Source organism: Vanellus vanellus (assembly GCF_965231255.1).
Source record: "Vanellus vanellus genome assembly, chromosome: Z".
Taxonomy (NCBI): domain Eukaryota; kingdom Metazoa; phylum Chordata; class Aves; order Charadriiformes; family Charadriidae; genus Vanellus; species Vanellus vanellus.
The window spans coordinates 59087360-59115109 of record NC_138908.1 but is presented as its reverse complement, the minus strand read 5'-3'; the positions used below and the strand labels follow the sequence as shown (position 1 = coordinate 59115109).

At 47.0% G+C, this 27750-nt stretch overlaps 1 protein-coding gene across 1 annotated transcript in view; it reads left to right on the top strand.

Moving 5' to 3' along the window:
• The window catches only part of DMRT1 (doublesex and mab-3 related transcription factor 1), a gene marked incomplete at both ends in the record, with an annotated part of 59932 nt that extends 37673 nt beyond the window's left edge, over positions 1–22259 (top strand). The window contains one exon of the mRNA XM_082497445.1: positions 22120–22259. Within this exon, the coding sequence (XP_082353571.1) occupies positions 22120–22259 (140 nt within the window). The remainder of the gene's footprint in view (positions 1–22119) is intronic.
• Positions 22260–27750: the final 5491 nt, after the last annotated feature.

The following is a 27750-nucleotide window of genomic DNA, read 5'->3' as shown; positions in this document are numbered from 1 at the left end:
ATTGGTATGGGAGTGTTTCCAGATTTGGGACAATGGCAGAAAAATTTAACATTCAAATAGAAGGATGCAAAGGAGAAACATCCCTTTATTTGCAGGCACCTTTGATTGTCTTAGAGTTGGTATGGAATAAAACCCCCTCTTTGTTGTTATTATGTGAAATGTTGAGATAATTATTCTGTGTGTCTGTGCTCGTGGTGAAGGAGACGCCTTGCATTTAAAATGTTGCTCTAGTTGCTGAGTGGATTTGAATTTTTATTTTTCTGTCCAAGTGTCAGGATAGTGGGAAACACAAGTAATGAAGCACTGGAGCAGTGCTGTATTTGTAGCTTGAGCATAAAGCAGGAGCCTGACACTCCTCCCAAACACAAATAAGAAAAACTGATCATTTTAATCATTTTCTGATCATTTGATCCAGAAAAGGTCAACAGTTTTGTATAAATCCTCAAACACCATTTTATGAAGGAGAACATTTCTGATAACAGTTTTTTTTTTTTTTGTCAGCAGAACAGCTTTCAACACTTTCAAAACACTTTTTCACAGTCCTTTCTAGAAGTTGAATAACTGGTATCCCCAGTTTTATAGTTGTGGAAATCAAGGCAGCACAGACTTTTCCAGGGTCTGCATTTAAGACTCACCCTTGCATCTCTCTGCTTGGATGCTGTATGGAGAACAGTGCTGAGCTATTGGAGAAGACCGCCCAAACTGGAGCTGCTCTGCAAAGAGCCCCTTCCAGTGGTTTCACAATAAAGAGTATGTTGGAAACAGTCCCCCGGCTTAAGACGAAAAGTTTCATTTTGGCAAAAGCATCGCTGGAATGCGAGGAATGCTGCATGCGATAGAAACACACGCAAGAGGTCGGATGTTTCTTTCAGACCGGGTTACTGTGCGCCAAAGTTGCACTCCTTTTTGAGGTTTCCTACATACAGTATTTTTGCATGAACCTGAGCCCTTGAAATGCCATGCAAGGGAAGAGTAACGCTCCAGAGCCACAGGTGGCACCTGGCTGCGGGATCAGAGAGGTCTTGGTATGCAAAAGGTCTTTGAGACCATGTCCTCAAACCTGAACTGCCTTCTGCAAGTGTTCAAGCTGCACGGATGGCACTGCAACAAAGCAGGTTGGTTTGGTATGGCTAAGAAATTATCCCAAAGAGCAGAAAAAAGTTTTCCTCCCATCAGTGTAAGCTGAAGAGTTACTGCTGGAGTCCTTTGGGGTCTGGGCATTGTCAAGCCTGAGAGGTATCACTTCCACTCCTTTTCTACACACCTCTTCAGTAGAGCACCAGCAGAAATACATCTTGAATTTGAGGGGGTTTCAGCAGTAGAATATGTGGGGAGCATATACTTTTCCTCCTAGAACTGATAAGAGTTCAGCAATACTTAGCTTGTGTGTTTTGTGTGTGTGTGTCTATCTGTGCATCTTCTGCTTAAAAAGTGACCTTTTTTCAGGAGTAGGCTATCCTGAGTGAGGAAGGAGCAAGCAGTGTTTGCTGAAACTCCAGATGGTGTTTTCCACTATCTCTCTTACATAAAACCTCCACAAGTAAATTTTTAAGTAAGATAAGAAAGTAAAGGGTAATCATCTAAATCTGGAGATCTTGAACAGTCAGTTCCAGTGAGTCACTTGATCTTTGCACAACTGTTTAATCTTTTTTTGTGCATTCTCATTGCTGCTGTACAGTCCCCGATGCTGAGGCTGTGTGTACCTTCCCTCAGGCACTCATGAGGATGGCGAGCAGATGTTAAACTGCCTTTTTCTGGGCCTTGGTTTCCACTGCTGGTTGTGCATGGGCATTGCAACATTTTACAGACCTTTTTAGGCAAGTGCCCTTTTAACATGCCCTTTTAATTTTGAATAAAAAGTTGAATTTTGGGCTTAGCAGACTAGGCGGTTGTTGGGCTTGGGGGTTTGTTTATCTTTTAAAGCAAGCAAGTTGCTAATCCTGATTTGTGACATTCATACTTCATCGTTTCATTAGCTGTAACAGTAGCTATCGAAATACATTTGAGAATGTGAGGCGTATTCAGTATTAGCTCTAGCAGCTCATTTTTCTGTGTCTTGAAGCCTTTTTGTAAATTATTGGTCTGTGTTCTAAATGAGGTTGGATTGCTGACGATTTGACCAATATTAAAATAACTTTATGAGGTTTGATTGATACAGAAGGGAATTCCTGAAAAGAAATTAATGTAAGCATTTGCTTACATCCCATTTTGCTTCAGTTTATTCCTTATTAAAAGGCTTATTTTCATAGTTTCTTCACTAAGTGCAACCTTTATGTTACACTCACTCAGAAGCGCACAGAAATAAAATAATAGGTGCAGCAAAGTGACTTGTCAGTCGGCAATTGCAGAATTATGCATTTGATTCATGAGTTGCGCTGATTCATGCCAGGACGGCTGATGAGCCCTTGCTGTTTGCTCTGGGGGAAGCTGCTGGTCCTGCCGCAGGAGCTGAACAAGCTGTATTTCTGCTGGTTTTCCCCCAAGCCTGTTTTTGTAGAAACAGAGACATTTTTGGAGTGAGGCTTTAGTGTCCTCTAGGAGGAATGCTATTATGAAAACTACTTGTGAATGATTTTGTTTGTTGGTGCCCTAGCAAGAGAGAGCGGGATGGCCTGAAGCCTCAGGAGGTGCTGTGGGATCCCATCCACCCACACCAGCAAAACCATGTCCACCCAGAAGGGGGTCAGCCCATGCAGTTGTTGAGCAGTGGAAGAAAGATTTTTGCCATGGCCTGTATTTATCCACGCTATGATATTTTGTGTGGATCAAAGGGTGCAGGGTTTTTAAAATTCAAGGCAATGTTTCAGGCTTGCAGGCATTGATTGGTTTGGGAAAACAAGGATTTAAGGAAGGTCCTTCTGTTCTGGGCAAAATCAAGATCACTGATCAGATCAGATCAAATCACAGGATACAGTGAGCCACAGCAGCTGCGGATCCAAGACAATAAATTTAAGCCCACAGCCAAAATCTTTACTTTTCTAAGTTTTCTTCTATGAAAAGAAGTTTTTGGTGTCCCATCAACTCAGCTGTGAAAACAGCGGGTTTTGACGTGCACCCTTCACTCTCACTGGCCCTCGCTGAGGGTGCAGCAACAAGCAGGGGCCACGGCAAGTGGTGCCACCTTGACGGCACGCTGCAGAGCGCACATGGCCGTGCTGGGTCCCATGCCAGGCATCAGCATCTCTCTGCAAGCCCCTGCTGGCGTGTTGTTCTGGGAAAAGTAATGGCTCTGTTTGATTGCTTTCCCCAGACACCTTCTCTTTTTTCCTTTACCTTTTTTAGAAGGAGGTTTCTTCTCAGTCCCTCTTGCAGTTGGGAGCATTTTAGAGCCACATGTCAGAGACCAGTGGTTTATACCCACTGTGACCCTGGACTTATTTTCTGCTTGTTTGAGCTGCTCTTTGTGTGGGATGGAGGATGTTACTTCAGCTGGTGAGGGTGTGTGGGTTTTTTCCTCACACTTTAAAGGATGTTGGATTCTCCGCTGAAAAAATCCACAACATCAGTTGAGGTACTTCCTTTTACACGTGGTGTGGGTTTGACACTCTGGCTTTATTACCTCTAGATATGGAACTTTTCCTACTGCAAGCGGAAATTGATAGAAATAGTAAAACAAACCTCAGCATAAAATGATAAAACAAACGAAGGCATCTTGTCAGGAAAGTGGTGGTGATAACGGTGTGCTTACCCGGGCATGATTTGCAATTGTAACAAACCAGTGGTACTGCTCACCTCTTTGCTTTGCATTAATGTGCAGTTGCATCCTCGTAGCTTGACTGGTTAAGAGCAGAGAGAACTCACTCCGTATTCAGCACATTTTGTGCGTGAGGGTCTGTGTAGAGCATCTTGTAGGTCATGCCAGCTTTGCAGCTCGGGCGAGAGTCTCCAGCAGAGCTAAGGCTTCTGCAGCCCCTTCTGCCTATAAAAGGCATTCCCATTACCAACCCTTTGCAGATCATGAGAAACTCTAGCAAAAGAAGGCTTTGCTACTGGTCCCTAAAGAAAAGCAGATAAAAGATAAATGGAAAGAAAAAGGCAGTATTTCTAAGGCTGTGTAGTGCAGGGCGTTGTGGACTGGCTTCGCCTCGAGCCGGGAGGCGATGAGCCAAATGGTGACTCTTTGCAAGAGGGTGTTGCAGTCCGTGGTGCTGCCCCACGCCAGAATGATCTCAGGGAACACAAGGAAGGGTAACATCTCTCCCCACTGCCGTGGTCGCGTGCCGTGAGTAGTTTCCTTTCTCTGTGCATTGCACCCTGTCGCAAGGGTAAACTCCTGACAGAAGAGAACAGAAGTGGCTCTCCTACAAGCGGTGGGCAAAGGAGCTGGGGGACGGTCGAGCGCTGTGTAACTGCAGCAGATACAGTGGAACCGTGTTGTGCGCGCAGACAGCCCATCATTCATTCGTCCCCGTTTTATAAATATGCATATTTATATTGCATGTGTAAATAATACCAGGGTATGTCGCCTGAGCGTGATGTATGTAACCCTGCAGGGCAGGGTGGGGGGTGGGTACCAAGGCTACTTCATGGGCTTTCTTAATTTACCAGCCATTAGCATGCCTGCCCGCCAAATGTTTTTTTTTAATTCTATGCTTCAGTGTAACCGATGAGTTTATTTCCAGTGCTCCTCGCAGGCATAGCTTAGGCCAAGTACAAGTTGAATAACCTTCAGGAAAGCTGTGCTGTCCTTCTGTCGGCCGCTGTCTTTGAAAATTGCCTGCAGAGTTAGTGAGCAGGAACAGTTAAGATTTACAAACAATGATGAAGCTTGTCATGCATCTTTCACCATTCATCATCTGGGTGCCGTGGCTGGGCGGTGAAGTGTTCTTCATAAAAACCAGCTCAGTGTGAAATACACCTCGCAGCAATGTTTACTGCTCTGAAACTCGTCAGCAGCCCTTTATAGTAAATCCAGATTGCGATGTGACATTACAGTATATCATTGCAGAGCGCGCTGGGGTTTACACTAGGAATGAGTGCAGTTCACACCAGATGAGATGTCGAAATTGAGTTATGTAGGAATTTGGCTGTTATATGGGGATAGCTTTTGTTTTCTGAGGACTGAAAGTTAGCTTTATATATATAATATATATAATCTACACATACCTGTACTTGTGTGTGGGTGCCTATATCGATAGAGAGATATATATACATGGATATATGGATACACACATGCTATGCGCACATTCTGTATACAAACACTGTATATGGTCAAATACAGATTTCAGTGATGGGACCCTGTCTTATTTTTATGCTATTTCTTAAAAGTATTTCAGTATTTCCTTAAGTGCTGCATTTTAGCGTTGGCTTTTCAGCGAAGTAGCCTTTTATTTTCAAAAAAATACCGTTGAAATACAGAATACAGTTCTTAGAATATCGAATTTTTATGATTCCCAGCTAGAAATATAGAGTGGGAATTTTCTTAAGGAATTTTGGGTTTAGGTTAATTGGATGTTTGGTAGGGTTGCTAGAGGAGATGCTAACATTGAATTTCTCAGTAGCAATGCCGGGGGACCTGTGAGGTGAGTGTGTCCCACACAGCTGATGTGCTGCCTGTGGGAGAACGGGGCTGTGCGTGGGTGCACCCTGTGGGCAGCCGAGCTCCGGTGAGGCAGAGCGCTCCGGCAGCAGCTCAGCTGGAGAAGGTTGCTTCTGAGATGTAGAGATGATGCAGCTGACTGGTGACCACCGAAACAGAGCTAAGGCTCGTTGCTGGGTTTTGGTTTGGATGGGTTTGTTTGTTTGTTTTATTTTTGCTTTTTGGGTGTGAATGTCCCCGGAGCTGGGGAGATGCAACTCTGAGCAGAAGATTTGGAGCACATTTACTCAGAAAGCTTAAAATAAAAAAAAAATTCAAAAGTTACTGGTACGTCTGGCTGTGTGCTGGAATGAAAGATGTTCTCCCTGCTTGTTTGAGTCCCTTCAGCTGCAGTGTGGACATGAGGTCATTGAGAATAAGACAAAATAGTAGGTGCCTTTGTCCAATTACATAAGTAGGGAGTCAGTGCAAAATATAACCAAGACATTTTTGGTATGAGTAAATAGAGGATGAGTCTTTGAAGATAAATCTGGTCTCTTGGGGATTTGGTAGTCTGAGAAATATCCCTGGATTAAACAGTAATAACCACATGAAGTAGAAGGCATGCTGTGTTTGTTGGCCCACAGACAAGGAAGGTAACTTGCTTTAGTGGACGTTAGGTTCTTTGGTGGCAGTTAACTGATTAAAAAGGAATGAAAGAAAAGATTGGAGATAGACTGGCAAAGTTTTTAAGTGCTTCCTGTGGTGTTGTTATTTCAGTGCTGTACTGCAAAACCTGGAAATTAAGTTCTATTTCACTGTCTTTAGTGCTGTGACTGCTTTGTCCTCTGTGTTTGAAACAGAACCGGCATGTCCTGGACTCTTCACCAAAGTCTTTTGGTTTTATTATTACCTGGCTTTTCAGCCAGAGGGAGAGATGGGATGTTTGAAATACTGTTATATTTAATTTTAGATTTCTCAGACCTGTGCTCAGATATTAAATATAGTTCAGAAGTGGAAAAAGGAGTGGGACTGCAGTTGGTACTACCAGAGAGGAGAGATAACTATACTTCATTTGTCCTCCTCAGCTGTTTTCAGGTCCTGTAATTGTTTTTGCTTTGAGTGCTAATCTTGCAGTAAAACCGTACTTTTCTAACTCAGAACAGTTTCCACAATGTTTTTATTGTTACTGATTTAGTTGATTTATTATGGTTTTCTAAAAAAACCCTAACACTGTCAAGTTTACCTTTCAGTCTGCTGCAGGCAGTATGAAGGTAAAGCTTCAGATCCACTCATCACGTAAATAAGGAGGCTTCCAGGCATACGAGTAGCATTCTAGATTTGTTCCTATTCATAATTATCTTAATGATACGGTATTAATCTCACTTGCTTCTTTACCAGAGGCTTTATAAAGGATCCAGTGAGGTTTCTTAGGGATGATGTGGGGTGAGAGGGTAGATGCGTTGAGCGTTATTTATGAAATTAGTTTTTACTTTCTCCTTTTATTTTGAGAGGGGAAAGTTTGGGCATCTTTTATGTTACTCTTGTGGCTTGAATTAGAGGGGTGGAGAGTAAAGCTGTCACTTATAACATAGTGGTTTCAGGCGCCAGAATGTTGCATATAAAATCAAAGGGACGTATTTCACAACCTTGACTGCTTTATGTACCTGTTCGGTTTCTAGTAACTAAGCTGCAGTCTTCAGATGTGTATAGTAAGTGGTGCCTTGACACAGGGGTGCTGTACTAGCCCTAGGAAGCCTGAGGCCTATTCAGAACGCTATCGTAGAGTGTGTCATTTAATTTCCCACTCTTGCAGGTGACTTGTTCCTCTTGCAGTGTCTGCTGTTTGTAGATCGAAAGAAAATTCCAGGAGTCAGGGCAGAAATTGGCAAAAATACTCCAGAAAGGTGCCATATTAACAGCATTTAGTGTAGTGCTAGCATCCAGTTGTTGCTGTTCAGACGTCTCCAAATTTGAGTTAAATGGGTAAGTGCTGGCCAGGACTAAAGGAAAAAAAAAAAAAAGGGCTCTTGTATGCCAAGTTGAGTGACTTAATTTTAGTTACTTTCCCACACATATATGAAGGTCTTGTGGTGGGGGTGGCGTTTTGTTACGGTGACCCTGCAAGGAATCAAAGCAAACGTATCTATGGAGCACTGTAAAAATAGTCCAGGAGGAAATTGCTCAGAATAGAGGGGAAAAAAAAACAAAACCACACGACAAATAAGCTAACTCTGTGTGTTGGCTGATTATTATGACTGTCTTACAGGATCCAGGAGTTGTCAATCATACCTTAATGTTTATAGAAGCGAAAAGTCAATGTGTAGTTGTTTAATTTGACATGACTCTCAGGTTGAGAAAGTGTAATCGCTGGAGGGGACAGTTAAGTAGCTGTGCTCCGTGTCAGCCTGTCTCGCTCCGACTACTGCACTAAACGCTTTCCTGATGAGCGATAGATTTGGTTAAATACCAGGGTAATTGCTAGCTGCAGCATCCAGCACTGTTTTAATGCCTTGTACTACATCTGTATTAGCTCTTGCCTGAGGGTGTTTGAGGTTTCTGCAGGGAAGAAGGCATGTACGTTCAATTACATTGTTCTCCTTCGGGTTTTGAAGGGCAATTGTTGCAGAGCTAAATAGGCTATAATAAATTATATTTCGCTTCTTCCCAAACCTGTTGAAGTAGTTCAGACATGGAAGTGTTGCAGCTGCTTTCTGGTTGTAAATGACATTTTGTTGGTCTGCTCTACCGAGAACACACAATGAACCATTTAGACAAAGTGTTTTTTCACTTGGAAAATGGAAAAATACCAGACTTGTGTTGCACTGGTGGAAGCATGTTTTGCATGCTGTGAAAGTATTTGCTTCCCCTCCCTGCTTCCCCACGTGTAAATAAGATCATATACAAATGCATATGCATTGCACATTGTGCATAATTAGAATAGGAGAGGGACAACACTCTCCCCTCTGTAATTAGGAAGGTGTCAGCATTTTCGTTAATCTTTTGGTGCTGTTGGTGTTTTAAGGGGAAGATGTGAAGTGGCTCAGTGGTTTCTGCCAGGGTGGTGGCCCACTGATTCCCCTGGACGGTGGCACCACCGGTGTGCAGTGATGCTGCCATGGGCTGGTGTTATTTCACACTTGCGAAGCACATTCCCGTTGTATCACAGCACATGCGCACGGTGGCATGGCATGAGGGACATGCCAGCAGCTCCCGATAGCCTTTCTCTGCAGTCTACCCTACCTCTGCTACGAAAGGGTCTACCCTGCTTGGCACCGACGGGTCGGACAAGATGCGAGCACAGATCCGGGCACAGACGGGTGTATCACCGGTCACTTTAAAAACCTTTGAAAAACTTTGGGGGATGAGGGGGGGGCATTTATTTTTGAAATATGCTTGTCTTAAAAATCTGTAGAGATCTGGAGATTAGTTTTTAAGTATCTTCAGAATCGAACACTTCATTTGCTGGGATTCATTTTCATACATGATCCAGAAAGAATGAGAGCCAAGTTAAACCATGTAGGACTCCCTGTGGGTCATTTAGAAATAAAACAAAAAATTGTGGGTTTGTTTCTTCTTTAAGATTGGTGTTTAACATCATTGCATTTATTTCCTGCTTTTCTGTAATTTTACAATGGCAGTTTTAAAGCTCTATGCCTGATGTTTATCTCACCGTATCTGCTAAATCAGTTAAGCTTCACGAGTAGAAGGTTTGCATAAGGTCTGAATCAGACCCCATATGCTGTGCGTAGCATGTTTATTTACCCCAAGCATGGCACTAATCATGTCTTAGACAGCTGAAAGTAAAAGAATGTTTTTAGTCCAGTTTGTCACTAGTTTTGTTTCCTTTCTGGACATGAAAGAAAAAGAAAAATCAATGAGCTCTCTCTCCTGTTCATTTATAAATCATTTTCCCTTTCAAGTTCTGTCTCAGAGCAGTTGCAGACACTGCAAGGAGTGTTTTACTTTCCCACCCTGAAACAACTGTTTACACTAGATGTTTTTTAGCAGATTTTTGTATTGGCGTTTGGCTATATAAAACACATTTTGATAAATTCCAGTCTAAGCCAGATTTGAGCCACCTGTGTACCCTTAAATACAGTTTAAAGCCTCCTAAATACTCTAAATCAGAACTTAGCTCGTCTCAGTTTTTCCTGTCCCCTCTCTTGGGTAAATACAAACTTCTGGTTCATAAAGCTATCTCTGCCGGCTGTGTCCAACACATCTTGCCCCTGCTCTTCCCTGAGTCACAGGTCTTGCCAGGGACTTTAATTTTGTGGATGGAGTCTCTTAATTTTTCCAAGGCATAAATGCTATGTGTGGGTTTGTGCAAAGAGTCTACACTGGGGTGAAACAACGCTGGCTTGTTGAGAGGGGTCTGTTGTATTCCTGTTACATGGATACTTTTGCGGGGACTAACCCAAATGAAGCTGTAACTGCCTGAACTGTACTTAGAAAGGACCGAGGAGAGAGGAATGTGAGTTGGCCCCTAGTTTGAAAGTAATAACCCCTCCTCAGCTGCGGGGCTGACCTCTGTACCTCTGACTCTTAACTGTCCAGCCTGGATCACTTCATCTGCTTTTCTTGCTGCATTCAGCTGCTGTGCCTGTCTGCTACATGTATGGAGGGAGACAGAGATGCCTGCCTGCCCCATCCTTCAAGGGAGGGAAAAAGCCTGCCTTGACCCTGAACAGCACCAGGTACTCAGTTATTCTGCGTGCTGCAAGCTCCTGCAGCCCCTGCCCTCTGCCCGCTTCATCACCCTGTGCCTGCGGTGGGTGAGAGCAGGGCTGTGTGATGCAGCGGAGGATGAGCTCCGCTTTTTGCTTCCCTTCTCTCCTCCCTGCCTTTTGCCCTTACGGCATTGAGTCAGTTTTGTATTGACCAGAGCTGCATCCAGTGCTGGTGAAATTAACTGAGACACAGCGTTGGAGTGGTCCTCTTGAAGGCAGGCAGTCTTCAACACAACCACCAGTGTCTGGATTGGCCAACTAGAACCAAGGAACCTGTCTTAAAATTTTCTCTACAACAGATGACAATAATAAAACTTGGATCTATTCCTTTATTTTTTTATTTAAGACCTTTTCTGCCACTTAAACATGATTTAAAGTTCACCTTCTGACTTCAGACTGTGGCAAGCAAGGGCAAGAGATGTTGGATACACTCAACACCATTCCAGTTAGCCTTAGTAAAGAAAGGTGGCACAAGGGCGCTGCAGTGACCTAGTTCCCTTGTAGGAGACTAAAACAACCAAGGTTTTTAGGCCCTATTGACACACAGCTTGTAGACCGTTGTGATCTCAGGGGAGTTTGGCCCTTCCTGGCAAGGCTGCTGCTGTCAGGATCCTGAAGACCATCCCCGTCAGGTCTGCATCGCCATGGCTGTGGGAAGTCTGCAGGACCTCCTGGGCCTGAGGAGATGCCGCTGGCAGCACCAGCAGCATCATTGGGTGTCGCCGGTGCCCTCCGGCTGATGGCACACAGGCAATCAGAGGCTGGTCCTTCACCTCAGGGCAGGACCAGCCTCTGCTGCACCAGCATTTCACAGGCTGCATTTAATACTAATGCTATTGTGTTCGTGGAAATAAATATAAATATAACGCAGCGGGTCTGTCTTAAGCCTAATGTTGTGTGAAACTTCATTTAACTTATTTGACTACCTCAAAAATGTTGTGTGTTCTGTTTTTGTCCCTGTTTTCTCAAGTATTGTGACTTATTGCAGTGAGGTTCCTAAACTTTGGAGGGCATCAATCTCACTTTAAAATAAGTAGCAACGTTTTTAGTCTGTTCATGCATATACCCATCTTGTGCTGCGTATTTCATCAATACTTGTTGAACCATTTTACTGCAAATCTACTTGACTTGCTTCCAAATTGAAATTAATATTTAAAATGGTAATGCCGTGGTAATATTAAGTCACCTTAAAGCCTTCTGGGCCTTTTAAACTGCAGATTCGCTTAAATTGTAAGATGTAAATGATAAGGCTTCTTCTTTCTTCCCTCTAGTTCAATTTTGAGCACAGTTGTCGGTGAGTACAGTCTTGCTTATGCTGAAGTCAGTGACAAACCTGCTGCTGCTTTTGCTAGTGTGGTGTGAGTGGTGGGTCCTTGTTTATTCCCTTCCCAGCAGAGAAGCTTGTATGATGAGAGCATTAAAAAAACCCCAAACTGTTCTTTGCAAGTGAAAAATCTATTGTATCTACCATAAAAGATCACTTTCATTAGACTTAGAGTTTTCTCTGATTGTTTAGTAACCTCTTGATTTCCAAAAGCTTGCAAATCATGTCCAAAAAAAATCTTTTAAGCTGTATGATATGGCACTTCTGCACTGAGCCAGTATTTTCTAAAATTAAGACTGTCATTAAACCTGAAAGAGCTGAGGTCATCATTGTTAGCTATTTGGTTACTCTTTGAGCATTATGACTGATGACAATGGGCATGGATTTCATCCTTGTTTTATAGATTGAAGGTGACATTGGCAACAATAAAAATGTAAAGAGGGGGAACCAGAATTAACATGTACATTTATATAGCTAGTCATGGTGTTGTGCAAACTGTGATATACTCCTTTTTTTCCTGATGTGCTAATGAAGATTAACAGCCTTTTTGACCCAAGAACAGAGAGACATTCAGCCAAAATACTGTTATGTTTGGATTTCTGTGCTGAACACCAAGAAGTTATACGTGATTATTAAAGCTCTTAGGATCCTATTTCCTTCCTTCAGTATAGCTACACAATGGACAAACCTTGTGCCTTTTTTTTGTCTCTCCACATATTCTGCTGCTTGATAACATTATCCTGAACCTTGAATGCACTCTTTCCTTTTAAGTTACCATTGCTTTTCAAAAAACATTTTCTTCCCAGAGCTATTGCAAATAGCAATGCATTTTCTAGGTAGGACAATTGAAACTTCTAAAGGTAGTTATTCATAGAATCATAGAATGGTTTAAGTTGGAAGGGACCTTGAAGATCATCGAGCTCCAACCCTCCTGCCATGGGCAGGGACACCTCCCACTAGACCAGGTTGCCCAAGGCCACATCCAGCCTGGCCTTGAACACCTCCAGGGATGGGGCCTCAACAACCTCTCTGGGCAACCTGTTCCAGTGCCTTACCACCTTCACAGTGAAAAATTTCTTCTTAATGTTTAATCTAAACCTGCCCTCTTCCAGTTTAAAGCCATTCCCCCTCGTCCTGTCACTACACGCCCTAGTAAAAAGTCCTTCCCTAGCTATCCTTATTCACAAGGAACTTCTTGTTTAGACAGGTTTTAAATATATATACACCAACCAAAACAAAGGCAACTGTATTGTAGTGATGCTCAGAGGCAGATGAGGAGTTGGGGGTCACTAGCTGTCTCTTGTGTTGCACTAGCACGTAAACGAGTTAATGGCAACTGGGGATGTCCATTTCAGTCGCCTCTGTGTGGCATCGTCTGTGGGCTAGATGGTGCTGGGGATGTATGGAAAAGCCTGTGTCAGTATACAAGAAAGTGCAGACCACAAAGGAAATGGACAGCAAGCAGTCTCCATAAAATCTGCATGAGGTCCCCAAATTACACCTGACGGGACTGTAGGATGCAGAGAGATGAGACCATATTCTCTTCTTTAGAGCTAGCTGGAAGTTGTTCTGATAAAAACTTCTGCTTTGGAGAAAGTCCAGCCCACTGTTTTTTGCTGAAACCACATGTTTCTGAAAACTCACAGCGGGACAAGTGGAGGATTCAGCTGGACACCTGCCTTCTTCCCTCAACAGGCTCACATGAATGGTGAGCCTGGAGAATAGCCTTTGTTAACCTGGAGAAGAGAAGGCTCTGGGAAGATCTTCTTGTGGCCTTTCAACACTTAAAGGGGGCTTAGAAGAAAGATGGAGATGAACTTTTTAGCAGGGCCTGTTGAGATAAGACAAGGGGTAATGGCTTTAAACTAAAAGGGGGTAGATTCAGACTAGATATAAGGAAGAAATTTTTTATGATGAGGGTGGTGAACCACTGGACCAGGTTGCCCAGAAAGGTAGTAGATGCCCCATCCCTGGAAACATTCAAGGTCAGGTTGGATGGGGCTCTGAGCAACCTGATCTAGTTGGAGATGTCCGTGTTCATTGCAGGGGGGGTTGGACTACATGACCTTTAAAGGTCCCTTCCAACACAAACTATTTTATGATTCTATGATTCCTGTCCCTAGATTTGGAGTTGTAGGCAGCCTGTTGCTGTTTTTGCCTTGCCACCGGAGGTTGCTGCCTGTTCACATGGTTGTGTGGCCTCGTCTGACACGGATCTGTGGAATGGTTTGTTTTCTTTTTCACATGAAAAAAAGGTCGTCTTTTTCAAAAAATGCAGTTCATTTCATGGATCTGGCTTCGAAGGTGGCTGCACAAGGAGGAGCACGTGGGGTGCTGAGATCCCTGCCTTGCTGCTGCACACAGCGATAGGAGAGCCTAGGGAGTCCCAAGCTTTCTGGCCCCATAGCACAGCAACTTTGTGCAAAACCAGTCCTGCCAGGATAAAATGCCCAGAATAGACATTTCGGCATGCACACCAGCAGCTGACAAGATAATTAGGTGTTTCTCATGAGAAATTATTGACATGTGTGTGTTTTAATCTTGTTGTTAGAACAGTTCTTAATTACTGTAGGAATAAGAAAAACGGTCCAAAAAGTGGATTTGAAGTCCATTTTATTCCTCAGAGTTGCCTCTGTCTTTTGCCAGTCTTGTGAGTACAGCATGCACCAGGGACATCTTTGTTTGATGGAGAATCAGTCTGCGGCATTGTGTGTGGAATAGAGTAGTACCCGACCTCCAGGAATAAAGAGATGAAAGGTCCCAGCTTTGTCACAGCCTTGTTACGTGATGAAGCAAATCACTTCATTCGCCTGAGATTCCTTGCTGCTCCTCAGCTGGTGGCAGATCTCCAAATACCCCCATCTCTCACAGTCACTTTTTTATACACCTTTCCTGGAAATTTATGCCTCCTCATATGTTTCCATGGCTGCTGTCTAATCTTGACTCTTGAAATGGTTTGTTGGGCTGTTTTGGTTTTTTTTTGAGATATTGTTGGTCTATGGTTTAGAGCCCAACCATGCAAACCATTTGGTTTGCCCTGCCACGGCGAACTATGGATGTCTGAGGGAAGCAGGGATCACCAAAAGTAGGTCTGCTGGTAGTGGTAAGACAGAGTCGGAGCCTGAAGGAGAGGCGTGTGCATCCTTCTAGTACTGGCAATTCAAAACCAAAGAGTCTGCGTTTTCAGCAGCAGAACCGGTTCTCTGGTGTAATTCCCCGTGTTGCTGCACAAATGTGTGCACAGGACAGCACTGGTTTTAAATAAGTGACTGGAGAATGGTAGGGAAAGAAAAGAAAGGTGCCTTTGATATTATATCATGGTGCCTTTTGTTTGTAGTGTTACTTCCAGGTAACAGTATATAAATAATATATATTTATTTATAATACATAAAAATAACCTCAAATCTGTGACCTCGTCTCAGCTCTCTTGTGATGCTGAGGTTGTCATAAGAAGTATGAGCCTGCAGCAGTGGCTTAGTGACATCAAGTTAGCCGCAGACTGTAGCACTGGTGATAGCAGAGGGTGTTGGTCCTTCAGTACTGCTGTGCTCCAGATTGTGTCTACAAGCATCTAGGGCCACTGCTTTGTAATGAGTTGGTATAGTTTCAAGGTAGGTTTTGGAGTCTCACAAAAAAAAAAGCCTATGCTTCCCACATGTCGTCTTTGCGCCCTCGCTGTCTAACTGGTGGTGGCTGAGAAGTGGAAAGCCTTGTTTGATTGTTTCACATATTATTGTAAGAGAATTTAAAGCCAGAGGTGAGGGAATCAGCAGGAGGATATTTTCTTCAGCTTCTGGTTTCTAATTACATCAGTTACAGCCCTGCCTTCTTAGTTGCTAAAAGTACAAGCATGAACTGGAAAAGAATGAGATAATCCGTGGTAAAGCATGCTGAATAAAGATCTCCATTCAGATCTTTACCTTTTATCCCAAGTTCCTAATGCCAAGAATTAATGCTATTTGAAAATACACAATGAATGTGCCCTACTGTGGGCATCCAAGATAATCCTAATTGCTTTAAATGTTAGTGAGAAGGGTAGGTGTTTGAGAAGGGGGAAAGGGCTGTACTGTGAAATAGTATATCTGTGTTAAGAGACACAGACAGGACATGGTTTTGATTGCAGATCCTTAGGCTTGTTTTTATTTTTGCATTGAAAAGCAACTCTGCTCATTGCTCTTGAAACTTGTCAGCGGGAAAATATCCACAGACATACATTTCTAGAACCGGAGTGGTTGCCCTTGTGTTAATAACGTCCAAAGCAGAAAAGGAGCACCACTCCCATTTTCTCCTAAGTTGGTCTGCATTACGGTTGGCACAAAACAGTCCACAACATACTGATAAAAGCAAAAATTGCAGACATTTCAGCTGGTATATGTAATACATGGAAATCAGTTTTAAGGCAGATCTATAGCTGAGTTTTCATTAGCCCCTTGTAGCTATTTGTTACCCACCTCCCTGTTAGACTTATGTCTCGTCTTACTCTCTGCTGTACATAACTGCTTCTAAGAAGGCTGTACACGTGCTATGTTGTGGTGACCAGCTGCAGTGAGCAGAAACCCTCAGCTTCAGGTGGGCTTCCAGAATTTGTCTCTGTGGGAGCCATCACCTGGTCCTCATCTGTGATGAGGCCCAAGGGGTAGGAGGAGAAGGTCAGTCAATATGGAACATTTTTAGCACATCTATGCGCTTGCAGGTGTTGGCAGGAATTCTCAGTCAGTAGGAACCATTTCATCCCAGCATTCATCCTGAGCAAGAGAGATGTGAAGAAGGAGATGGCAATGTGTTTTTTAGGTTAGTTCGCACAGAGTAGAAGCAAAAGAATTAAAAGATGTTGGGGATTCCCCAAGTGTGAACATCCTTCAAAAACATGAGCTACTGCAGCTTTACAAAACACGAATCTTTGTGTTAGAAGGAAATCTTGAAAACACAGCTGATGAAAGTTTGTCTCTTAATTTTCTTACGGTTTTGCAGCTTCTCTGTGGCCTTCTGGCAGGAGCTCATCAAGCCATAGGCTCCTGACCGCTGGTGACTTAGATGTTGACAGAGCAGAATACAAGAGTATGAGACTGATTCCCTTGCGTGGTTTATGAAGAACAGCCTGCCATTAATGCTGGTTTCTTCACCCTAGTGTAAGCCAGTAGTCCTCCATCTTTTCGAATAGTGCATTCACACAGGAATAAATCTCATGAGAGGTTTGGTGGAGATAGATTTTCATTTTGACCTTTTGTTAATTAACTCTGTGCATTAAGAGTTCAGCACTCCAAAGGTGAGAGGCAACTGAATGGAGATTGCTTAGGATAACTTAACTTGGCCTTTCTGCATGTGTTTGCATCGAGATTTCATCTTGCCCATCTTATGATGATCTACAGTAAAGTCAGGACAGACCCTGAATTTTTTTCACCACTCTAATGCTTTCCCACAATATGAAAACTTTGTTTTTCTCTTGCTCTCTTTTTTTGTATTTCTTCTTCTTGGTTGCTGAGCCAGCAACTGTGATGATTCTGACGGTTCGCTGATTCTGAGTGCCTGGTCTTGCAGTGGTAACTGGTGGGTTTGGTTTTTTTTTTGGTTGGTTAGCTGATTTGGTTTGCGTTTTTTGACCTGATGCTTTCTCAGGCAGTCGCCATGTGTGTTATGGTAGTTGCCGTAGTGTGGCAGGCTGTTTGCTGGCAGTGGGTGGTAGAGGCAGCCCTCCGGGGTCAATCTGAGCAGTGGAGTGGCGGAGTACCATTGACTTGGGTGGAAACTGGGCAGTGTTTTCAAAGTGAATTTGGCCCATGGTATTTCCAAGCCACCAAGCCAGCCTATATTCAGAGCATTGCCAGTCACCCCACTGTGTCTGATAGCGGCACCAAGACTGGTGCCAGTCCTTGAGGTGGTAACCCGGTGAGAGTGCCAACGCCATTCTTTCTTGTTCCACCTTTCGCACAGGTAGCATGGCTTGCTTCTTGGTTTGGTTGCCACCAGTTTCCCAAGCCTGTTTGTTTTTTGAGACACTTCATATGGGATCTGTGGAGCCTGGCGTGGAAGTTGCTGCGTGCTTAGACAGCATCCATTTCCAGTGGTATTTACAAAAGGAGAGTGCTTTTGCTGCAGGGGAGAAGGTACCGCGAAAAGCAGTTCCTGTCCACCCTCACACCGAAAACCCAGGCACACTTTAGTGATGCTCTGGTACCCTCAAGCTGCCAGCAGCAGTCTGGTTCTGCTCCCCTTCATCCCACACACGTGGTTGTGCTCACACACGTATGTGTGCACACCAGGAAGAAGTGCATGGGCCTTAGCAGCATGTGGAACTGGCTTACTTACTTATTTTCCTTTTCCCTGAAAAAGAAGGTGAAAGAGTTTTAAAAAAATGGTTCATACCTCTCAACTTTAAATCTTTAAAAATTGCTCCTTGTTGAGAGTTTAATAGGTTTTTAAATGTAAACTCGAGAAAATATTTACTTTTCCTTCTGCTTTCTCACACCACTGAAAGTGTATTGTTTTTTTCAGTCCATTGAATTCCAGGGATCACTCATGTTAAAAGTCAATGCGGTTTCCAGTGTCACAAGACGTAAGGTTTTGTGTTTATGGTTGGAATCCCTTCTCGCTTCTTTTCCTGTGTGATATTAGCCAAATTTTTTTCGGATTCATATAGCCCAAAACTATTCAGGTGCTTTCCCAAGGATAAAAGGTAATTAGATTAAGGAATGTTTTTTAAAAACTGTCACAGACCCAATTCTGGTGCTGTTATTTACACAGATAAGGGCTGTGTAACAACAGTGGGAGGATCAGCCGCAAACCTCAAACAGATGAAACTCATACACTTAAATCAAAAGGAACATGGGTTTTGTTTCTTTGAACTTGGAATTTCTACGTTTTATTGCTGTGTGATTAAAACACTGGAACAGAATTGCTCATTTCCTTTTTGCTGCCTTTTTATAGCTACAAGTCCCAATCGGAGTATCTTGCTCTTATTACCAGCATTGCACCTACTCACTGCTCCTTGCTTGACTTCAGTGATTCCCATTCACTGCTGTGGAAGTCTATCTGAGTAAGAAGTGCAGGTTTGGATACAGGAGTAGCACCCTCATCTGCTAGAGAGAATATCTCAGTAGTGCAAGGTTATTTTTAAAATCTATGTGACTGTCATTACATACCCCTATGCACCTTCAGAAACCAGCATCTATAGCCCAAATTGCCTAACCATCAAAAATGTGATCAGTTTGGAAGTCAGTGGAAAAAAAAATCCATGTTATTTAGATCAATGCTTCAGACCCTGAGGTGGTTTGTAAGTCCAACCAGTTGGTGACTGGAACTGTTCCCATGTAGTGACACTTTTCCATTTGAAGTTCGGTCGGGATGTCTGATGCCCCATGAGAACTGTTGGGAGACTGGTGGAGCTCCACTGGTCAAGAAGGCTTAGGAGCCTCCACTTGAGCTCCTAAGAAACAGATGTGGGTGTCCGTCTGCCAAAAAAGTTGCCCTCTGTGTTATTTCCCAGGTTTATAACCTAGAGTTGCTGGAAAAATATAAAACAAAGTGGCAGTTTTGCTGTGGCAGGGTTTTAACATCCATGCATGTTGGGTGGGTTTTCTTTCCATTTAGGAAAAAATATTTCTGTAAGTTTGTCACAGAGATTTATAGATCTCAGTATTTAAAAGTGGGCCTTTCCATCACTCCAGGCACATGCACACTAAAAATATTAACAAATCCTTTAAAATAAATAAGCCTCTTGCCCATTTGGCTACTCAGGAGTAAACAAAAAAATATCCCCTTTCAACCCCAGTCGCTTCCTTCGTGCTTCTGCCCTGGAGCCTGGGAACACAAAGATTCCTTACAGCATGTCCTAAATCTTAACACACTGGACTTTGCTAAATCAGAGCAGAATGAGGTTTCAGAGTCAGGGAGCTGAGCCCTTGAGCCAGCCAGCCCCGTTGAAGCGACACTACTGTTCATTTACTGCATAATGCAAGGCACCTCGTGGAGAAAGAGACGGTTCCTGATGCTAGATAAGGCCAGATCAAACCAAAGCTTGTGTTGTTAGCAGGGAAAAACTAAGGCCCTGAACGACCTTTGAGGACCTGGTCTCCAGCACACGTCAGGAGAGGTGCTGATTGCTGCATTTTCTGCAGGTGATTTCCCCTTTGCTATTGGGGTGTGGACCTACAGAGCATTTCTGTTCTGTCATTTTGCAGTAGTCAAAGCATGAGCCACTCCAACAAGTTACTCGCCTGAAATAATGTATGGTGTGTGCTTCAGATCATGGGAGTGTGGTGCAGACAGGGCCACCCGATGAGTATGCTTGTGCTGCAGGCCTGTCTCAACGGGTGAGACAGCTTCACTTCCACAGGAGCAGAAGTGTTCCTCCTCTCATTTTCCCTAACCCACATGTTTGCATCTGGGTCAAGTCCTAGGAGCTCATAGGCAGTGATGAAATCTCAAGCACAGTCTTAGCGGAGGAAGTGAAGTGGAAAGACAAGTTGCATACTCATCCAGACACTGAGGAGATATGACTTCTCCTTGGACTCCACCATCAACCCCACTTATATGCTGAAAAGCGGAGGTGGGAAATACAGCATCAGGAGTTACTTGGTATGTTCTCATGGCAGAAGAGAGCTTGGCTCTTGCAGCCTGCAAGGAGCGTTTCTGATCCTGCGGCGCCTCTGGGTTTCGGGATTGGTGGGCTAAAAAAAATGAAAATCTACAAAAGTTGTTCCCAACTGGAGGTTACCCAACGTGCTAGAACAGCACGTTCTAGCCTGCTCTAGTTGCAAATCGGTGCCCTCCTCCAGCAGTCCAATGGTTATTCGGGCCCACAGAGCAGAGGAATACGTGGTGCTCCAGACCCAGATTCCTCATTCTGTGTCATTAAACCATTAGCAGCATTTGCTGGGTGTCTAAAAACTGCTGTAAGTTGCCTTGACTACGTTATTACTCCTTCGTACCTAAGCGCTGCATTCTTTTCTTTGTCTTTTAGCTAGGAGAAAATGTAGTATTGGGGCTAATATCCCGTTCATCAGGTTAAAAAAAGAAAAGTTTTATGTCAGGTCTAAAAGACAAGAGTAGAGTCTGCTTTGGCAGGGTGATGTTAAAGCCTTACTTGTCCCTTACATCCATCAAAGGAGAGACTTGTATGAAATCAAGGAGCCAGGTTCTGCAATGTCAAAAAAAGGACAAAACTCTGAAAGTAACAGAAATTGCCGTTTTATCTAGTCACAGGAAAAGTACGTGAAAATGATACATGAGACCTCAACTCCATAATGTCTTTTCCATCTTGTGGTAGCCAGTGTCATGTTTAAAATAAGAACAAATCAGGAAGCTGAACTGCAAATGGAAGTTACTGCAGAAACATATGATACTACAGAAATAGGACCTTGGTGTTTTTTTAAGAGTGTTTCTCATTTTCCTAGTGATGGGGTAAACCCAGATGGCTGCTGTTTACTTTCCTTGAATCCAGTTGGATTTGGCTGGCAGTGAAAGTCAAGCCAGACCTTTTCTTTCTCATTGAACTTCAGATGTGCTGGAAGTCCCCAGAGCCTGCAAGCACCCAGGGCTCAAGTGTGGAGGAGCTGCTCACTTAACCACAGCGGTGCAGTTTGGGGACAGACTTTAAGCCTCAACTCTGCATTCCTTGTTCTTGCACACTTCTACTAGATTCATCATGGCTTCTAAAAAAAAAAGCAATGGTTGTAAACAATATTCTCTTTTAAAAGATCACAGCCTGGTAATATTCTCTACTAAACAGTAAAATCCAGAACATAATAACTATTGATGATTAAGGTGTCAGGGGCCCATGGAGCTACCGCCATGATTTAGTTCCCTCCGACTGCCTCAACTACCAATGCATTTTGCTAATTACATCATAGATTTTCCTATTGATGAACAGAATCTGAATTAACACGGGAAGCACTAATGTTACCCTTTCACTATTATTGTTGTACAAGAAGCCGTGGCAGATGCTGGCAGTTAGTTACACAAACATTAGTATTAACGATTGGCCATTTGGAATTGGTGACAAACTGCCGCCCGCCGGAATCCTGAGCCTGAAACCAATCAGGAAGTTAATGAGGAGAGAAATTACCACTGCAGCTTCCCCTTAATTATATTCACGGTAGGCAGGAAGGGAGTGTTGGGGGTGGATCTCAACTCATCTAAGGTTAGGAAGGTCAGAGACCCTTTTACTTGGTTTTTGTATCTACTGCAAATTGCAATGTTGCAACCGTTCCTAGCGCTATATTATTTTTAAATTCTTTAATATTTGGCCTTAACCTCGGGCTGCCCGAGGCAGGGCCTTAGGTCTGTAGGCTGGTTAGTTTCTGGGGGGTCAGAGGGGTAGCGCCCCCTACTCCTGAGGTTGTTTCACCCCTTCATTGCTCCTGCTGCGTTCACCATGGCTGGAGGAGGGATGCCGGCGCCCCACCATGCGGCGGGACGGACACCCCCTCGCCCCTTTTCCCGAGGAGGGAAGACCCGCGTGGGTTCCCCTCTGGTCGGGGTGTGGGAGATGATCTCAGGCGCTGTGTTTTTTCTCTCTTTCTGTTTCCCCCTCCCCCAACTCGCAGTGTTTTCGCCGCCCAGCAGCCAAGACTCCGGCCTGGGGTGCCTGTCCAGCAGCGAGAGCACCAAGGGGGAGCTGGAGTGCGAGCACCCCCCGGAGCCCGGCGCCTTCGCGGTGAGCCCCGTCCTGGAGGGCGGCGAGTAGGCACGGCTCGGCGCGGCGCGGCGGTCCTGGCCCGGGGCAGGGCGGTGCAGCAGCGTTCACACAGTTCTGCTTGTTCTGCTTGGGGGTTGCCGGGGGGTAGGGGGTAGGGGCGGGGAGGGGGGCGGGGGGGGATGGAGGAGGTGGTGGTATGGGGGGGGTCGTTTGGTTTCTTCTTTCCAGGTGCGGGGCGGGATGGCGGCTTCCCTGTGGCCGTCGGGGTGGTCTCCCCGCCGCCCGGGCCGGTGCCGGTTTCGCCGTCGGGGCGAAGGCAGAGGCGGAGAGAGCGTCGCCGAGATGCGGGCCAGGGGCTCGGGGGAGCGGGAGCCCAGATAACCCGAGTGTCCTGCGCCCGCCCCTCTTCGTAGAGGGAGGGGAAGGGGTGGGTGGTGGGTGGGGGTGCGCTGATAAACCATCTCTGGGAAACATCATCCCGTTATGTATTTTTAATGGTTCCTTTTAGGCTAATGCTGCTGCTCGGCTCCGGGCATTTTCTTCTCATGTCGCCAAATTAACATATTTTGCATATTACAGTTGAGTGCCTTGCCTTAGATTGCAATCTAAACTGCGAGTAAATAAGTCTCTGAAAAGTTACTGCGAATTTCCGTGTTTGTTATTTTGTTAAAAATGGCTTACGGTGTTCTTTTCTTGCGTTACAGAAGCCGACCCGAAATGAAACTAGTCTAGAAAAATTCATTGTTCTCTGTAGTTGCGGCTGTACCTGAAATAAAAATGTTATTGATGACTGAATTTTCTTGTGTGTATATTTGGTGAGCTGTATTAAAACAGAAAAAAAGAAATTACTTGTATTTTCTTCGCTCTGTGCTTTGAAAACATCTATTTGATTTCACCCCCATCTGTTGTAATCAATAACCTGACCATCTTGTTTTTTATTAAATGCACTTACTCTTAATTTCATCCACCAGTGGTTTTAGAGAGAATAATGTGGAGTTACCTATATAGGTTTGACATTATAAATCACTTCTTGAGGCTGAATCGTATAGCGGTATCGATTGATCCTGATATATCACAGAAATTTACTGTCACTTCTGTTTTCAATTAAAGATACAATCAGTCAGATAATGACTTAATTGGATTTTACAGAAGATTGAGTTTTATTGCCCAGTGCTTTACGAGTTTAGTTAAGGAAGATCATTTTATCACACTTGTCAGCCCGCTCCCGCGGCTCTGTGCCCTTCTGCCGCTGCCGTCGCCGTGCCAGCGCTCGGCGCGCCGGGAGGGCACGGGGAGACGGTACCGGGACGGAGGCGGCGGGCGCGCCACTACCCCCCCTTCCCTGTCAGCCCTTGGGCGTTATTAAAATCTAGTTTCATAATTTACGGGGGGCGTTTCACGGTTCCCTGCCCCCCCCCTCCCGCTCCCCTTGGGTGCAGGGGAATACCGAGGGATGTACGAGCATCACCCCGGTCGGTGCTCCCAGCCGTTTCTGCTTTCTTCGAGCCCGGCCTCGGTGCAAGGCAGGAGGAACGGGTCTGTTCCCGTCCCCCGGTGCACCCTCCGGGGGGGGACACGCCACGCTGCCCCGGTGGAGACGGCCGCGGCCAGGCGGGGTGCGCTGCCGGGGGGCATGGGCGACACTGGGGGCTCCGCGCCCCTCGGGATGATGCCTACAAGCCGACGACGACGACGGCCTGAGCCCGATGCTGCCCGCCGTGCCCCGTGGGGAGCAGCCCTTGGAGCAAGCGAGGCGGGTGTTGCCCCGCTGCGGCTCCCGGGGGGTGGCTGGGGGGTTGAAAGATAAAACAAAAAGTGATGCGCGTCCCACTGCGGCTTTATCTCGACCGTTGTGGGGCCCGGTTTGTGGCCGGGGCGGGGGCAATAAGTCGTGAGGAGGACAAGAATCATCCTTCAGAGGGCAGGGGAGTGAATCCCCACCTGCCTGGAGCGCGAAGTTTTGAGTAAAAAATCAGATCCAGCGTAGAGGGAACTTGCGGGGGAAAACGGGGGGGACGATCGCCGAGAGGCACATGCCCGCATGACCCGGCCCGCCAGGAGTGGGGAAATGTGGGGTGCTCCCCTCTCGGAAAGCTCTCTCCTTCGGGGAGGCAGCGTCTCCAGCCGGGAGCGCCGGCCCGAGGTGGGTGGGTGGGTGGCCCGGCTGCCCCGAGGGGGGGACGCGGACCCTGGCGTGGCCGTGGGGGCTCTCTGCCTACCCCCGCAGGACAGTCAGCCTTTCCCCTTCTGGGGATCTTCCGAGCAGGGCTGGCGAGGTGTGCAGGGAGCCCGCGAGAGTTTTCACGGGCTTTTTTGTTTGGTTTTTTTTTGTTGTTGTTGTGTTGTATTTTTTGTTTGGGGTTTTTTGTTGGTTTCTTTTTTGTTTGGGTGAGGTTTGGGGTTTTTTTGGCTTGTTTCTTTTCCACCGCACTGCAAGTCACCCTCTTCGCAAGTACCTCTAGCTGGCTGGTAACCAGTGACCTTTATGAATGCTATTCCTCTCAAAAAACGCGTTCTCGCTGCTCGCCGGGCAGCTTTTATTGATGGTTTGCGTGACCCTGTGCGGAATCCGCATCCTTCCCCGAAGTCTGCCGTGAAGTTTCGGCCCCCTCCAGGGCGATGCCCGGCCACGCAGCCCAGCGCGGCGGGCATGTGCTACTCTCCCTCCTTATTATGTGACAACACGGACGTTCAGAGCCACCCGGAATAACTCTCCGACTGGCAAATCGTGGATAAGTTGCTCCCTTGCCTTTTCTCTGTAACGCGGGCATTGCCTAAAAGCAGTTTTGACGAGCTGTAACTGGAACCCATCCCGCAACTCGCCCCACCCGCAACGGTAACCCAGTTTTCCGCGAACGCCCCCTCCCTAAATGCTGATTTTAGAGCAGTGCAGGCATCAGCAAACCCGCGGCTCCCGGCGGGTCCCGGCATCTGGGCGGCAGCGCCGCGTTCCCCCCAGAAGACTCCGCATCGAAAAGGAGCGAAAGGCCGGCGGATTCGGGCCGATTTTGGCTTTCCAGCGCTCCCCCCCGCTTCTGCCCGGTCCGTCGGCGTTTCTTTCTCGGAAAGCCCGGCTCTTTAGCGGAGCCAGGCTCTTTCCGCTAAATGTTATTTGGAGCATATGTTTCGCACATTCATTCTCTTCCAGTCTATTCTTCTGGGCGCTAACTGCTAACACGTTATAGTCACCTTGAAATTTCCTCTGCTATTTTCCAATTAAAAGCTTAATAGCCCTGGAAACGGAGTTCATGTGGTGCAGTTTACCATAGCCCCTTCTTCTGAAAAGCTTTCTGCTGGGATCCCATTATGTGCTTGAATAAACCTTTTCTGCGAGCAGAAATGGGAACCGGGGTTGTCAGGTGTTGGGTTACAATAGACTTTCAGGCAGGGGACGTTTTGCTAACATAAATGCGAACCTGGCCCTGTGGGGAGATGTTGTCAAATACTAGGACGTGGAAAACATTCCCATCAAATATGAGAAAAGGATTACCGCACTATATCAAACGAGTATTTCAGCCTGAACGCCCGGTGTGCAGCCAAGCGAGAGAGGGGCCCCCGGCCCCAAGCTAGCCCGCCGCCGCGGCGGAGCAGCCCAGACCGGGAGCAGGCAGCCGCCCGCCCGCCCGCCCGCGGTGGCGGAGCGCCCCGCGGGCCCCGCTCTTGCTGCGGGGGGAGGAGGGCTTTCCACACACCCACACCCTCCACACGCCGCCACTTGCACCCCGCTTTCTTCGTTTTGGGGGAACGGATTCCCGAGGGCGGCTGCGCATCGCCTTTTACGCGCCCCAGGCAATTTTGAGGTAGTTGAATATTTATTTGGTCCGCGGAGGATGCGCCGCCGGTTTGTGTCGTGTCGTCCCCCCCGTCCGTCCCCTCCGCCCCCCCCTCCCCCCCCGTTTCCCCGACGGGGACCCACGAGTGTGTAAGATGCCCCGCGGGGGAGGCCAGTTCGCGGTACGGCGGCTGCTGGGCTGGCCGGGCGCGGTGCACGCACGGCGGCAGGGGAGAAACGGAGACCCCCACCGCCGCTGCGAGAAAACGGACGATTCCCCGCACCCGACCCGATTCACCTCCCAGCTTCGGTCCGGTTAACTGGCACCGAAGGGTGTTTCCGACGGGACGCTCATCCTCCCTCACAGCCCCGGGGTGAAAGACTTCCCTGAGTCCCTCTTCCCCTAGAAGTAGAAGAGTAATTAAGGAGACAGCCAAGTGATGAATATATAAACTTCGTAGCACGCGCTGTGCTTTTATTCTCTCCGGCGAAATACTTCCCGAGTTTTAAACCTGATTTTCTAATTACGTACCCTCGTTAAATGGTTTATTTCGTGTAGCGGTTACAGTGGGGAGGTGCCTGAGAAGAGACCTGAGGGCAGCGAAACGGGTTCAAGTGCAAGCAGCAACTCCTGCCTGCCCGCGGGCAGATAAACGATTGCAGTGAATTTGTTTTCCCCGAGCCGATATTCCTATACCTTCTTTCACTAATATATTACATTTGGGTTTAAACTTCTCGCTGCCATATTGGAAATATCGGTGTTTCAGCGAGAAACCTCCCCGATGCCGGAGATACAGAAAATTACTGCCCCGCCGCATCAGACACGTCAAACAGGTTGCAAGAAATTTGTCTCCCCCTGAATTGCACGTGCCTTTCTATAGCCACCGTTTGTATTTAAGTAGCTGCTTTGGCCGGGGAAGCAAGAGAGGCCGCGGGAAGGGGGGGATCGGGCAGCCACCCACCCCCAGCTGCCCGGCACGATCCCGCGGGGACGTGGGCGCAGATCGGCTCCGCGCAGCTGCTCCCGGGCAGCTTCTGGCGGCTTCAAAACTTTGATAAAACTTTGGGCTCAGAAACCCCCGCAGCGCTGGGCCACAGGCGGTTTTGCGGAGCAGCCACACGCCGTGCCGCCGCCGCTCGTAGTGTCCCGTGGGGCTTCCGAAGGGCTCCAGCGCGGGGTCCAAACGCCCCCTTTCTGGACTCTCGTCCGGAGCCCCGGGAGACCTCCCACAGCCCGCTCGCACCGAGCCCCGGACGCTTTCGCGGGGTAAGCAGTGCGGGGGGCGTGGGTGGGCGGGTGGCATCAGCCCCGGTCCCGGCCCGCTGGGGAACGGGCCCCCCTCGGTACGGCGCGGGCAGTCCCGCCACCCCCGACGGCGAGGCAGAAGGACCCCCCCCAACTTACTTCCCTCCTCCCTCCCCCCCTCCCTCCTTCTCTCTCTCCATCCCCCCCGGCGGCGGCGGGGACGGTGGGTGGCGGAGGGGGGCGGGCGGGGGGCGGGGGCGGGCGGAGGGGCGCTGGGCTCGGCGGGGCGGCGCGGCCGGCGGCAGTGTCGCTCCGGCCGGCGGCAGTGCTCTGCCCGCCGGTGCCACCGCGGCGGGCGGCGGCTACCCCCGCCGGTCTGGTGCCGGGGCCGTGCCCCCCGCAGAGCCCACGGGCAGAGCCTCCCGCCTTCCTCTCCTCTCCTCTCCTCCGCCGCCCCGGCCTCCTCCCGCCCCCGCTGCCCCCTTCTCCGCCCCGCAGCCGGCCGGGCTCCTCCCGCGGGC